The sequence below is a fragment of the Talpa occidentalis genome, unplaced genomic scaffold (genome assembly GCF_014898055.3).
Source record: "Talpa occidentalis isolate TD23 unplaced genomic scaffold, MPIMG_talOcc4v2.1 talOcc4.8, whole genome shotgun sequence".
NCBI classification, from domain to species: domain Eukaryota; kingdom Metazoa; phylum Chordata; class Mammalia; order Eulipotyphla; family Talpidae; genus Talpa; species Talpa occidentalis.
The window spans coordinates 105273825-105289211 of record NW_023605194.1 but is presented as its reverse complement, the minus strand read 5'-3'; the positions used below and the strand labels follow the sequence as shown (position 1 = coordinate 105289211).

General features: G+C 51.4%; 1 protein-coding gene across 1 annotated transcript in view; it reads left to right on the top strand.

Annotated features, from left to right (window-relative positions):
* FHDC1 (FH2 domain containing 1) overlaps positions 1-14420 on the top strand; it is a 30294-nt gene extending 15874 nt beyond the window's left edge. The window contains 7 exon segments of the mRNA XM_037496599.1: positions 681-751; positions 856-963; positions 3370-3440; positions 5438-5555; positions 9087-9251; positions 12205-13806; positions 13809-14420. Of these exon segments, the coding sequence (XP_037352496.1) occupies positions 681-751; positions 856-963; positions 3370-3440; positions 5438-5555; positions 9087-9251; positions 12205-13806; positions 13809-14204 (2531 nt within the window). The 3' untranslated portion in view covers positions 14205-14420.
* The last annotated feature ends 967 nt before the right edge of the window (positions 14421-15387 follow it).

The window sequence follows — 15387 nt, the reverse complement described above, 5'->3', positions numbered from 1 at the left end:
ATATTGAGATTTTATTGCCTCTTTATTCTGTCATTTTAATAATCAGGCCCTTTTAGCTTTTCAAATACATTAGCAATTTTTAATATTGTTTCTTAGCATAGGTGTGTGTACAAAAGAATGCTCTGTTTAAGGAACAATATATTATAGTGATAAGCTCCTTTGTAAGCCTTTAAGTCAAGCCAAATGAAACGGATGGTTTTGAATAAAATGGAAAGAATCTCTTGAGTGCCTGGGCCTGAGGGCGGGTGCTTTGCAAGTTATTTACATGTCATTGCAGCCTGACTGCTTCTGTTTTATCTCCCCATTGCTCATGGGCTTAGCAAAATGTGTCTCACTCTTAGTTTTCATATTCCATAAATACAGTCTTAAAGGCAAATGGATGTCAAGGGGAAAAAAGAAATAACTGCTGAGAAAAAAAAAAAATCATTCCTGTACCCTAATGTCTTGTGTTGACTGTCCCCCATATTTGATTCCCAGCTAGACACTGGGGGTCTGGGATGGTGATTGTCAGCAGCATCAGGTAGAACACAGCATGAGAGGCTCCACTCGTGTTTTTTCTGCCTTTATTTAGAGCTAAGGGTCAGGGCTTGCTTCAACACTTGAACTTGGAAGTGATATTGTCTCTGATGCATGTAACCCAGCGGCTTCTCTGAGGTTCTGTGGTGTGTTCCTCTTGACAGAACTGATATCCTGTGAAGAGCTACATTCCATATTACACTTGGTGCTACAGGCGGGGAATATCATGAATGCAGTAAGTAGAGCTCCAAAAAAATTTCAAATGTTGATTATCCAACTTCACGTGTGTGTCTAAAGGTATATGCCTATTTTTTTTTTCTTTTGATTTGTCTTCTTCAGGGAGGGTACGCTGGCAATGCAGTAGGATTTAAACTGTCTTCTTTGCTCAAATTGGCAGACACAAAAGCAAACAAACCTGGGATGAATCTTCTGCACTTTGTGGCACAGGTATGTGGAAATGATTAATACAGAGATTAATGTGTCCCCCTGGGGCGCTGAGGTCTTTCTGAGGTGTGAGATGGTGTGCCTGGGTTGAGAAAGGGCAAGACGGTTCTCTTGGCCAGTTCCTGACTTAAGCTGCTCCTAGGGTTATGGGATTTGAGGGAAGCCAAGGGGTTGGTGGAGGGAGGCAGAGGGCAGTGAAGCCTGATGATGAAGAATTCACATCCTAAAACTGAGCATTTGGATTCCATGCTTTAAAAATGGGGAACCAATCCAAGTTTGTGCCGAGCGTAATAGCAGGATTAGCTTTGCTTTGTTTTTAGGAGTGTCAGGTGATGTGGAGAATGCACTGAATTGGAGAGAATTGGAAATAGGAGTTCCTCTTGGTGAGAAATTGGGTTGAAATGTAGACTGAGTGTCTAAGAGAGAAAAGGCCGCATGGGTGGCAAGTAGAGGCCTGGGTGAGGTGTCGAGACATTTCTGATGGTGAATTTGTTATAGAGCAGTCCCGATATTAAACGGGTTCCTGGCTGTGGGTCCTCACCCGCGCGCTTTAAAGGGACTTATTAATACTCCACTACAGACACACACAAAAGGTTAACAAAAGGTTTATTTACAAGAGAAAAGGAAATAAGGAAAATGTACAACTCAGGGAGAAAATAGGGAAATAAAGTCTTTAATGCGTCCTACCCGATCCGACGACCTGGAAACCCAAAGTCACTCTCAGAGCTGGCCGGACGCTGCGAGCTGGGGGAGAGCCAAAAATGGGGGATCCTCCAAAGCCCACGTGTCTGCCTTTTATATCCACCTGGCTGCTTAACCCCACCCTCAGGTCCCAGCCACCTTCCCTTTGGTGGTGATGGGATTTGGAGTTCCCAGTGTCTTTGGCTTTGACCTGGGGTGGGGGTGGAGTCCACAAAGCCTGTATAGAATTTGCTTTGGGACATCCTTTTCCCCCTAACAAATTGACTGGCTGTTGACCAGCTGTGTGCAGAAAGTGGGGGACTCAGCATGATGATCAGGGTCACTTCTGTTTTTGTTTTTTTCGTGCCTTGTGAGTCTGGTTGCCTGCCCGCTCGCTTGGGATTTGGGGCTGAACCACTGCCCATCACTGCCACCGTGAGCTGGGTGTGTGGGAGGCCATAATAGCCACTTAAAGTGAAAAATCAGCCAAGCATATGTCATCTCGTGGCTGTAAAATAATCTCAATGACGAAGCGTGATGTGTTTTTCCTCCATGGAATCACCTGGCATGAAAGCAATTATGTAGCTTGGTGTTAACCTGGGAGGACCCTGGGCTGTGTACGAGTTTCCGGGTGAGCTTCAGAGGAGGACCGAGTGGGAGGTTGCTGACGTGTCCTTCCTCAGATGAGACCCTTTAACCTGGAGGCCTCCATTTCTTTTCATTTTATTTACATTTTCATTGAAGTGACATTGACTTATAATCCAGGGTTTAGGGGCGCATCATATACATCAGCATCTGTTATTCCCCTTAACAGTCCAAGTCCGTCCTTCACTGCACAGCCCACCTTCTTCTTTCAGCACAGCCCACTTTCCTTTTAGCCCACTTTTCCTTTCTCCCTTCCCTTCTGGCAGCCACTCACTTAAGACCCTCGATCTTTTCGTATAGTGATGGGACTCATTACCTCAATATCAGGTCATTGAGTGGGTTGAAGGAGATAATTCACCAGGTGCTTATCTAGCTCAATGTTCAGTCTGTAGTGAGCTCCCTATAAATAACACACCCCGTTATTACTGTGTTCTTCGGTAGATGGGGACACGCTGACCTCGGTGCTCATTTTAAAGTTTCTTTCCAGGGCATTAAAACAGCAAATGTCCTCTTTGCCCATGTGGCTTGCAGGTGGCCTCCTGGGAGTCCCTTTTGGTCCTTATATCTGTGTTCTGGGACCCTGCCTACGTCAGGAAGCTTCCCCACTTAGTAATTGCTTCCTTCCCAGCTGCCTCCCTCATCCACTCTGAACAGGTGAACAGTCCAAACACCCTGTGTACCTTCTGACTAAGCTCAGCGTGCAAACTGGTTGAACAGCTGAAGGTATCTCGGCCATTTAAAGGCATGCTCGTGGGCATGAGTGCCTGTCAGCAAGAACGATTGGGTTTGCTCAGAAACAATGGACCCTGCTCGTGGCCACCTCCTTCCTTTGAGTTTTCATGCACAAGAGTTGTGTTTCACGTCAGGATCGGTTCCTCTGGGAAGGTAAAGGTGTTGTGAGAGTGGGGGTTTCTGGTAAATCTTACTAAGAACTGGAGTTCTTGTCTCGGGGTCTTGCTCTGAATGTATCAAGCGTAAAAGCAGGAACGGTGATTTGAAGGTTCTGTGACGTCCTGAGAAAATGATTTCCTTCCAGCTTTATCCATGGAGCGAGAGAAAATTCTGTTTCTGTTTTCCTTCCAGGAAGCTCAAAAGAAAGATGCCATTCTTCTAAACTTTTCTGAAAAATTATATCATGTGCAGGAGGCTGCTAGGTAAGTAGGGAAGACCAAAACTGAAAATTCAAGGGTTTTCTTAAACTGCCTTTTCATAATAACCAACTTTGGATTCAAGTTTAAATTTTAAAAAGCTTTACCTTGTTGAACTTTTGGACCTTCCTTTCATTTGCATACCAAGGTGTGTGTGTGTCTGCATGTGTGCATGTGCGCACACATACACACACTCCTTTGGAATTTGGGGATTTTGAAAAATTAATCTGTATTTTAAATGTAAAAAACTTATTGCAGTCTATTCTAATGAATATCACAAGTATAAAAAAAATATGAATTAAGAAATTTATCCACACCCAAAAGATAGAGCTCAAACAGCACAGCCTTGAAGTTTATATGTATCAGTAAACCTTCCAAGGCCATGCATCACTGTTTCCTTGTCAAATCTAACATGGTACGTTTGTTTTCTATCACATTAGAAGTTGGAACCTTCCCAAGGACTGTGAAAGGATTTTGTTTTAAATTAGTCACTCAACTTTACAGAGAAAGTATCTACCAAACTACCAAACACTGAGCTCTATTTACATCCCTTTAATCTGCTTCTGGTGCTAATGTAGATGTGTATTGTGATGGAGCCACAATCCTTGTACACGTGCTATTTGGAGTTGTGTGTTGAAATTTAAATCCATATTCATGCGTCCGGGGTCAATGTTTAATGATCAGCTTTTCGGGAAACAAGTCCTGATTTGTGGCATTTGCTGATTGCCATGGTGACAGCACTGCTGATTCCAGGCTACTCATGTGACATACTGAATGCAGAATTGGGACGAGAGACCCAGAGTCGCCTCTGCAGAGCGCCCCCCTCCCCCCACTTTGTAGGTTGGCCTCGCTCCTGTCTCCAGTAAGGACAGCTCTGAGCCATATGCACAAACACATGACTCATGACTTTGTCAAGCTAAGCCCTATCGTTGGCCAGTGCGCCCATGTTCCTGACTCTGAAAATCTAACCACAGATTACATGTCTTCTCCAAAGTGAGATTATTCGCCCAGAGGCGTGAACAGCTCACAGTCCACATTTACAGATCAGATTATCCCCCCAAAGAATAAACATTTTAGGAGAGAGCAACTGTTTTGGTGTTTAATTACTAAAAGAAATATGTGTGCGATGAGTTTTCCTCTGATTAGTGTAAAAAAGTTACTAAGAGAAGTCTGTAGAGAGAGGACTCACCGTTTTATTTGTGAAATAGTAACTTGTGGTCAGAGTTAGTTAGATGGGGAAGGTTAGCTAGATGCTGTCTTAGAAATAGCCCTATTCAGTAAGGCTTGTTGATTTGTCACCGAAGGGGAGGTGCCCTTGGGCAGTATAGAGGGGTGGTAGGTGGGCACCAGTGGCTGTAGGAAGCCTACTGCACAGCACAAAGTCAAGGTTGACGGTGGAAGCCAAGACGCATCCTGATGTATGGACTTGCTAATTGGATTCTGCCTGGATTTTAGGTTCTACCAATTCATTTTACTGGATGTGATAAATATCATTCCCTCTCAATAACCTGGATTTGAGGTTTATAACAAAAGCCTCATCCCCAGATGCCAATCCCCGGCAGGATGTCAGCTGTGCTAATTCCTTCTAGGCTAGAGCAGCAGGCCCTGCAGGCCCTGGGCGTCTCCCGCATCCCTGTCAAGCTCAGGATTCTCAGCATTGCTGCCCAGCTTTTCTTGAGTTGAAGCTCTTGTGTTTGTGTTTGTGACCAGAGGGGAGTGTAAGAACCCCAGTCCTGCCGGCTTGTTGCACAAAGGTGCTCAGGCTAGTTAATGAAAAGCTTTACAAGTTGGTTTATCTCGCTCCATCTGCTCTCTTTGATCTGGTGTGTATCTTGAGGAAGGAATCACCCCTTAAATAAACACTGGGGGAGCCCTAAATATGGGCCATCTCAGCGGCTTCCCCTCTGTTGGTCTTGTCTTCCCTGAGGCTGGTCTTGTCTGATGTCCCCACACCGTATGTGGCTCCCCAGCAGTGCCTGCCCAACCCCCCTTTCTTCTTCCAGGTTGTCTCTGGATAGCACGGAGGCGGAGCTGCATTCGCTCTTTGTCAGGACAAGGTCCCTGAAGGAGAACATCCAGCAGGACAGTGAGCTGTGTCAGCAGATGGAAGATTTCCTGCAGGTTCGTGGGGGATTCCTGACAGCCCCTCTAATGCCACCTGCCAGCGGCACCGCAGGCTGGTTGGGTTTGCATGGGTGTGCTTGTGGAAGCAGCAAGTTCCTGTTCACACTATTCCCCCAGTTGGCACAAGGGACTTTGTATTTCAGTGCCCCTTCTTTGCAGATTGCCTTTTAGCTGGGGATGGTGCTTGTGGTCTAAGATGAGGGTGTTTGTTTAGGGGCTGATCTCCCTCTTGTGTTAGCAATTTGCTACTCCCAGCTTCGGGGGCTTAAGCTCGGCAGCTCAGGGTTTGGTTTTAAACCCTGGTTTTAGCATTTCCTGCCTCTCAATCAACATTTTGGACAGAAATAGTAAATGGGTTCTTGTCCTTCCCTTGTTTTTATGGAAGCAGCTAGTTGCGTCTTGGCATGTTTTACAATAAGAACAGAACACAGAACACAGGTTCTCCGTGCCTATCAGCACCCCAAAGACATCAACCCCACAGGGTGTGTCCGAATAACATCAACAGAAAACAGCAGAGTGGACATGTTTGTGACAGCTCACTCTGACTCACTCCTTGCGTCTGACGTTACTTCTTTTATCTTCCTTATTTAAAAAAATGTGGCTGTTGGTGCTGGCGGGACAGTGGGCTTCCTTGAATGCCTGTGCCCTGGAGCGGGCACCTGTGTGCTGGACCTTCCATGCTGGAAGGAGCCGCGAGCTCTGACGTTCGTGTTACTTCCTCGCCGTTGCCTTACCTCTCCCGAGCCCCAGCTCCGTCAGCAAGCATTTCATTTCGCTTGGCTCAGCTGTGAGTTTATCTTTACTGTGAGACACGTGTTCTGTGTTTTCTTCATATAGAACCAAAATCTCCTATCCCCTTGAAAATGCACAGATTTTTTTTTGTAAGTGAAACAACAAAGCCCACCCAGCACAGGGACACTCGATAGTAGGAAAACCGTCCAGGGAAACAGTCACACAGATAAACCCAGGATTCAAGGAGAAAACCAGTCATCCCTGGAGACCAGAGTTCCGGTGTCTCATCCCCCGAGTCCTTAATTAAGTGTTAACATCTTACACTACTGGGCAGTGCTGGGCTGTCGCTCTGGATGGTTCTTTGAGGGCAACTTGGAACTCCCAAGCTCCCCTTTCTGGTCGTTTTTAGAGCCTACACGGGGCTCAGCCCCACCCGTGTCTCATCCCCAGATCCTGTGGACAGAAAAGACCAGGGAGGTTGGTGGCACAAGGGGTTAAGTCTCGGCACTATGAAGCTATCGCCAGCCACTGCAGCATGAGTTTGATCCTGGGTGGGCCACACAGCAATTTATTTTTCTTTTTTAATAACTTCAGTGTCTTTTTTAAGTAGGGGAGATGCAATTGTTTCAGGGAGGGCAGGGACAGCCCCAAAGGGCTCTGAACGCTGGGCTGAAAATGGGGCCTGTGGTCTCTACATGGAGGGAAACCATCCAGGATTTCTGAGTTGAAAATGATAGCAATAGGTTTGCAGATTGGGTTCAGTATGATGACCCTTTGGGGGAGGAACAGGGACCAGATTGGTTTGGAACTTTGGTCCAGCGCCCACAAGTTAGAATGGAAAGTTGAACGCGCTGCCACCTCTGCTGCCATTCACCGTTGCTCATGTGACTTTGGACTTTTTCCTTTGTGGCCCTGATGGTGTGGGAAGGGATCTAAAAATAACTCTTAGCAAATAGTTTATTTTTCAGATCTATATTCTTATTTCATTTTCCCAAGTCCTGAAGGTGACTGCAGGGTGCCTGTGCTTCTCCCTGGCCTTTTCTTTTTCTTTTTTTAAGATTTATTTTATTTTATGCATTCAAGCGCTGGGGTGTAGGCCAGAGGTACGGGAGTCGGGGGGGTGGGGGTGAGGGGTGCGGGGTGAGGGGATTCACTAGAGACAGAGTGGGGAGCAGAACAGGCAGAGGGACTGAAATACACTGCTGAGGGGAGCAGCGGGCCAGACAGGAGAGGTCTGCTGCGCCATGTGGGTTGGCTCTGACCCAACGGGTATCGAACTCATGCTGCAGTGGCTGGCGATAGCTTCAGAGTGCTGAGACTTAACCCCTCGTGCCATCACCTTCCCTGGTCTTTTCTGTCCACAGGGTCTGGGGATGAGACACAGGAGGGGCTGAGCCCTGTTGCAGGCTCTTGTCAGGAGTGCTGATTTCCTGCACTTGAGCTGCTCTTGGCTGGAATCCATTTTTCCCCCTGTGAAAGAATGACAGGCAAAGATTTATCTTTTCATTAATACTCTTCGCTCCCGTAAAGAAAAATACAGCGTGAATCCACATTCAGCCTGGGGCTGCTGACTCAGATGGTTACTTTCTCTGGTATTTTGTTTCCTGAATAGTTTTGCTTTTCTCCCACCTCTTGACTGGTTTGGTGTAATAGAAGGAGGTTGTGAATGGGGCTGACTAGTCTTCTCGAATTTCTTCCTGAGTTCTGTAGTTCTGAAATGATGCCTAAGCAACGATGCCTCGCCTTGAACCCACTTTCCAGTGAGCTCACCATGTCCTAGGCCCAGCCCCCACTCATAAAGAAGTTTTCCAGATATAAACCTTGGTGAAAACAAGAATGTGTGAGATGCTTCCTACATTCCTTCTCACATCAGCTTTGCTCCCCAGGGAGAAGGACAGCAACCTGAGACCCGAGTGTGACCCCAAAGGTCAGTCTCCAAGAGGCTGTGGCTCCTCAGGCGGGCTGCACCCTCGCTCCAACTCGGCGCTCAGTGTTGCTGGGCTGTTCTTCAGAAGTGTTGCTATGCCCTTGGCCCACGCAGAGCCCCATTTAAAAGGGTTGGGAACCTTGAGGAAGGTAACTCCTCTCTTAGTGGAGGCAGGGTCCAAATCTGTAGCAGCCTGAGCGACACTGAGTTGGAGAGAAGGAAGAGGAGGAAAGAGTGAATTGGGGACAATGAGGAGGGGGGCCTTGTGCAGGGCAGAATTCCTAAGTGTTGGGGCCCAACAGAATCTCCTGTTTTAATAACATAGTGACGAGCCCACACCAAGCCTACAAAACTGTTAAGGGAGAAACAGGCATGGACTGTAGAAGAGTCTCCCAGGGAACTTGAAGAAACACCCCTGGTTAAAGCTGATGGCTTTAGTCCTTGGGGGTAACACTGACCTTGACACAGCTCCCTTGGGATTGAGTTTAAAATCCTCCTCAGGTAGGACAACTTGTCAATACAAGCAAGTGACTTTGGAGCCTTCAGTAAACCACCCACCCCCAGAAGACATGGAAGGACAGAGGAGTGTGGGTCCTGATAAAGCCACAGCGCCCCTGTGCCATTTTTGCCATGACATGTGTTGGTGGCATTCAAGGTGGAAGCTCATCATCTTCCAGGCCTCACACGAGTTCACCCTGCTTGCCCGAGTTTCTTTTGAGTTATTCTCCTTTTGGCTCTGAGCACATTGGACTTGCCGTGAACCTTCTTTTTCTGAAACCTGACACGAGCCCAGGAGCACCAGTCTCCCGGGCCCTGGACGGGGTGCTGAGCACCTCAGCAGCTCACCATGCCTGTTTGTCTTCCTGCAGTTTGCCACGGAGAAGCTGATGGACTTGGAGCGCTGGAAACAGGAGCTGCGGGACGAGGCCCACACCCTGATAGACTTTTTCTGTGAAGACAAAGAAACCATGAAACTGGACGAATGCCTTCAGATATTTAGGGACTTTTGTGTCAAGTTCAACAAAGCAGTTAAGGTATGGCTGATGGCATCTCGGGTTTTCAGAGTTGTTGGTCTTTTTACTGTCCTCCTTCCAGACCCAGCCCTCTGCCCACGGCGGAGGTTCAGCATTTCCATGGTTTCAGGGAAATTGGGCCAGGGAGTGTGGCCGGCCTTGTTGGGATTACTGGCAAGTGCCTCTGCCACCCCAGCCCCACGTGCTGTGTTGTCTCGTCAGGGGTCCAGCTACTTACACCAACACTTGCTCCGATGCCCTGAAGGCCTTTGCTCAGTGACGCTTATTACGATGGCAGTTGCCAGATTAAAGTCTCTGTGACGCGTCTCACCCCTGTCTGCAGGAGAGAACACCCTCTTCGGGGAGACCTCTGTGGGGTGGGATCATCAGAAGGCCCTCACTTCTTCCAAGCTCCCTAGCCATCGCCAGGGCTGGCGCCGTGGACTACCGTGTCACCTGCTGTCCTTGCTCAGCAGGCTTCAGAATTCTCTGATACTTAAGGAGCCTGCTAGTGGCCAAAGTGCTAGCAATAACAGCTACTTTTCTCGCCTGTCAGCCTCTGATTCCAATAATCTCTGAAAATTCTCTGGGTGGTTTGGCTTTGCACATAAAGCCTCAAATGAGAAACATGCCGCCTCGTATCCTCTCCTCTCCGTGGAGATGAGAAATCAAATACTTGTGCATCATCTCTACTGCTATATTTGAAAGGCACATTTGTCCTTTGCAAAATTTCTTTGAGGGGCTGGTGAAATTTCTCTCCAGCCCTACGTGGGAGCCCAGAGTGACTTGAGCCACCCACCCCTCCTTCCTCTCCAGCTGGGAGAGAGCCTGGGGCCATGTCGGCTCTCCCTGTTCCAAGCAGTGAGCTCAGCAGGGGTGGTGGATGGGGGGGTTGAGGCCGAGTTGGCTCTTTCAGAGCCGAGGTGTGTGACCCTCACTCCTAGTCAGACCCTCACTCCTGCAGGCCTGTGAGACCCCGTGCGATGTGCTTAGCCCAGACCCCCTGCCACAGTGGGAAGGCTAAGGCCAGAGCTGTGGGAGGAGCCAAGAGCCACCAGGCAGAGCCAAAGCCTTCCAGAAACTTGGAAGGGAAAGCCCATTTGAGGAACTTGGTTGTTGAGTTAAGAGTGCGAACAGCCCTAGACCGGGGTTGCGAGAGCGCGTATTCCTTGACACCAATATATTGAAAGTGCACAGCCAGGCAGAGGAGCCAGCTCTGGGGGGTGTGGGTTCAGCTGTTTTGGTGGGGGAGCGGGTGCTTGGAGCAGTGTGCAAGGTAGAAGGATTTACAAGGCAAATCCTTTTGCTGATTGCAAACGCAGGGTGGGGCACGAGGGACAGGACACCGTGGCATTGCTGGGGTCTCTTTACCAGGGAGCAGTCTGAGCACGGAGGCTGAAAGGCACTTCAGTATCCTTGGTGTGCACTTGTGGATCCAAATCAGATCAAGTAGATGGCGCTACACAGGAGCGTGCAGGCATGAGTGTGTGAAGCCGTGTCCTTGGGACACGGGGATCATTTCGGGCCCCCTCTTTATTTTTTTTTTTTTTTTTTTTTTCACTTCACTCGATGTTTTTTTTTTTTTTTTTTTTTTTTTATAAATTTTGTTATATTCCCCATACAATTGCAGCCCCCCCATTCTGACCCCAATCCCTCCCCTCCCGCCCCCGCCCCCCTAAAAGTGTCTCTGGTTCATAGTTTTTTGTTGATTTTGATTTTCACTTTCTTATAGTTATTCATTTTCCTGGTCCCTTATTTAAGTTTTCTAGATTCCTGCTATGAGTGAGACCATCCGGTATTTTTCTTTTTCTTTTTGGCTTATTTCGCTGAGCATGATCCCTTCCAGTGCCATCCATGTTGCTGCAAATTGCATGTGTTTATCTTTTTTGAATGCTGAGTAATATTCCATGGTATATATGTACCACATCTTCTTGATCCAGTCATCTATTTTTGGGCATTTGGGTTGTTTCCAAAGCTTAGCTATTGTAAACAGTGCTGCTATAAACATAGGGGTGCAGGTGTTCTTTGGAATTGATGTTTCTGTGTCCTTTGGGTAAATACCTAGGAGTGGAATTGCTGGATCATATGGAAGCTCTATGTTTAGTAGGTCCAGAAATCTCCACACAGCTCTCCACAGTGGTTGGACCAGTTTGCACTCCCACCAACAGTGCAGAAGAGTTCCTTTTTCTCCACACCCTCGCCAGCATTTGTTGTTGCTAGTTTTTTTAATATGTGCCATTCTCACTGGTGTAAGATGGTATCTCATGGTAGTTTTGATTTGCATTTCCCTGATGGCAAGTGATGTTGAACATTTTTTCATATGCCTGTTGGCCATTTGCATTTCCTCTTCAGAGAAGTTTCTTTTTAGCTCTTCTGCCCATTTTTTGACTGGATTATTTTCTTTGTTGTTGCTGAGTCTCATCAGCTCTTTGCAGATTTTTGTGATCAGTCCTTTATCATTAGTGTTGGGTGCAAAAATGTTCTCCCAGTTGGTGGGGTTTCTCTTTGTTTTTGTTATTGTCTCTTTTGCTGTGCAGAAGCTCTTTAATTTGATGTAGTCCCAGCTGTTTATCTTTGTCGGGCCCCCTCTTTAAACATCCATGATGTTTTTCTCTGCCATCACCCAAAGAGCTCATTCCTGAAAGTGCTACTCTCACAGCCAGCTGAGAAGCCAAGCAGGATCTCCTGGGACGCGAGGCTGTGGGGTGTGGAATCGCAGCCCATGCCGAGGGAACAGGGCCTTGATCGGAAAGCTACAAGCTGGGCCCAGAGACCCATGGCGATCTTAGATTGTGGGGGCCCGGCTAGTGTGCTCCTCCGGTCAGGACCCTCCCTCCAGACAAGCGCCTGGGCAACCAACACAGTCTCCTCCACGCAGTCACTGCATGGGGGTCTTAGGGGAGGCGGCTCTGGAGCTGCACGTGGACCCCATGCGTCTCACGCAGCTTTCGGTTTTCCTTCACCCCTCATTCAGGACAACCATGACCGGGAGGTGCAGGAGCTGAGGCAGCAGCAGCGGCTAAAGGAGCTGGAGCAGAAGCGGCGGTCCTGGACGGCTGGGGAGCTGGGGGGATTCGGCAGGAGCAGCAGTGAGAATGACGTGGAGCTGCTGACCAAGAAGGGCACGGAGGACCTGCCCCCCTTCCTGCACACCAGGCCGGTCAGCCCTTCCTACCGACCCCCCAACACCCGCCGCTCCCGCCTCTCCCTGGGCGCCTCTGCTGACCGGGAGCTGCTGACCTTCCTGGAGAGCTCCACCGGCAGCTCCGAGGAGCTCAACACGTTCAACAGCTTGCCCTGCAGCAGCCCGCACCAGGCCCAGCCCGCGGCAGCCTGGACGGAGCCCGGAGGACAGAGGGACGCAGACGCCCACCAGGCACACAGACCTCAGGCCGCACAGGGCCAGGAGGAAGACTCCCACCCGCCCTCAGCCTGGAGGAGCCACCTCACGGCCCCCTGGCCTAGGGACCCTGCCTCTGCTGTGCCCCGGGCCGGGCGGGGCGGGGTCAGTGTCCTGCGAAAGAGGAACAGCGAACCCGTGGGCCTGGGCCCGGCCTTGTCCCCGCCACTCTCGCCGTTGGCTCTGGGAATTAAGGAGCACGAGCTGGTCACCGGGCTGGCCCAGTTTGAGCTCCAGAGTCCCAAGCACTCCGAGGAGACAGCGCGGCTGGCCCTGAATGACTGCCCGGTGGAGCCGGCGCCTTCTGAGGACGGGCGTTCGCCGTCCCCCGTGATCAGCAACGGCAGCCTGATGCCTGCGGACAGGGGCGCCCAGGGGGGTGTCAGCACAGCCCTGGAGGAGGACGGGGCAGCCCTGGCATCCATGGGCAGCAGTGACCCCGAGAACAAAGAACCGGGGCGTCTGTTTTACATCTCCGACACCACCGACTGCTCGCTGACCTTGGACTGCTCAGAGGGCGCGGACGGCAGGCCCGAAGGGGAGCAGCCCCGAGAGGGGGCCGAGGGGGACGGCTCTGTGTCTTCTGGGGCCGGGGAGCTGGGGGGCAGCCAGGTTTCCACCTCCAGCCCCACAGGGGCGGCCCCTGCCCCGGTGTCCGAGAAAAGCGGGCCGGGCCCCAAGGCTGCCCTTCCCAGGGACAGAGCCGCCAGAGGGAAGGAGGTGGCTGCGCCGAAGAGAAACTCCCCCAAAGAGGCGTCCCCTGGCGCCGCCAAGCCCGGGGGTGCCCGGCGCAGCCCGGTGGCCGCCGCGCCCCGGCCGGTGCGCACGCTGACCTCCTGGGAGAGCGAGAGCATGCGCAAGGTGGTGCCCATCTCCAGGGCCAGCCGGGGCTCGGGGGGCTGGAAGCGGCCCCCGCGGGAGCCCCCCGGCAGCACGGAGGCGCCCTGGCTGCGCCGCAGCTCCGTGAAGGGCACCGCGGACACGTCGCCCCGGCGCCCCGAGGAGCAGAGGCTGCCGCGCGCCAGCGGCTCGGTCAGCGCCCGGCCCGGGAAGGAGCCCGCGCCGCCGCCCCGGGGCGCCTGCAGGAAGCCCAGCGCCAAGCCGCTCAGGAACGTCCCCAGGCAGAAGCCCGAGGAGCCCAAGATCTGCCGCTCCAGCTCGCCGGGCGCCGACAGCCCCCCGAAGAGGAGCCCCGGCCCCCGCCAGCCCCCGCCGGCCCCCGCGCCCCGCCGCCCGTCCCGAGCTTCGCCCGCAACACTGTGGCCTCCTCCTCGCGGGCCACGAAGGCCGAGCCCCCTCCCGTGGGCAGAGCCCTCACGAGGACCGTCTCCCAGCGGCAGCTGAGGGTGAAGGGTGTCCCCGAAGACTCTGCGAGCAGAGACAGCGCGGCCCTGCGGCGGGCCAGCAGCGCCCGGGCCCCCAAAAAGGCTCCAGCGGCTGCGGATGCGCCCCGGGGCAACACGGAAGCCCCTTTGCTGAAGGGCCGAGGCGCTGGGGACAACAGGGCTTCGCTCAGGGCGAAAGACTCCAATAGGACCACGCTGGGGAAAATCCTCAACCCCTTGTGGAAGTGATGGGGGGCTTGGGGGGCTTCCCGCTCACCCTTCCTGGGGCCGCATGGGGAGAGTGGCTGCTGCTAAGGCCCACGCCCTACCCCCCACCTAAAGCTGGCAAGGCCTGTGTTCCTGAAGCGACAGCCAGGTGCCACCTGCGGCGCCCACTCCCACTGTGAACCCCCAAGCTCGGTGTACAGTGACTACTGTGATGGGCTGGCACCTCCCCTGCACGCCCCCCCCCCCCCCAAGACCTGCTGATTCACGCGCTAAGGTGACCTTCTCATGTAACCAGTCGAGTGGAGAAAGGATTCTGGCCAGTTTTTATATATCAAAGACTTATTTTTTTATTATGAAAATGAAATGTTATTTTAGTCGGTTCCTTTGGCGGAGTGAAATGCCTCCCCGGGGTGGGAGGGGTCTCGACAGGGAAACAACCCCTCCTGTGAAGATGTTATCTTCCTTGTTCCCTGGCCTCAGGGTGGCCCCTTCCATTGCTGGCAGCTGGACTCTGCAAGGCCTTGGGTGTTCTGTGGCTGGCACCATCTCCTTCAAGACCTGCTGCCTCTTCTCTCCCCGCCGTGACTGTGGGGGAAGGTGCTGGAGTGACACAGAAGGGGGGACGGTCTCCCATAGGAATCAGGGGTTCCCATGTGTTCAGGGCAGGCCCCCGGGGGCCCCACAGCTGCTGGGTGAGCCCCCCCTGCTGCTGGGTGTCAGCCCTGGGAGAATGCCAGACCTTCCAGATTCTAGACAGGCCACATTTTCATGGACAGGCGTCAGGAACTGCTCGGCTGAGCACATCTTTCCCGTTCTGTGTGTTCTCGTTTGTGAGTCTGTCACACAACAGAGTGAAGGCTGCTAGGACTTGTGTTCTCTTTGGTTACAGGGAAAAATAAACCCACCCTCTCTCTCTCTCTCTCTCTCTCTCTCTCTCTCTCTCTCTCTCTCTGTCAGACACAATATTTCCAACTTCACGTGTTTTTTGGTTACAGTGGTTTTTAAAGCCTGAGAAAAACCAAATCAAGGTTTTAAACACAGAGCCCTCCCCCCGCAGTGCAGTTCCTGTCAGAAGAATCTATAGTGTCAGGAAAACTTTGAAAAGAAAAAGTCAGACTTCATTCAAAAGAAGGAGAAACAGGTCCTTCTTCTAACAGGTGCCTGTTTTCACCACTTGCCCCTGGAGACAAATTGGAGTAATTCT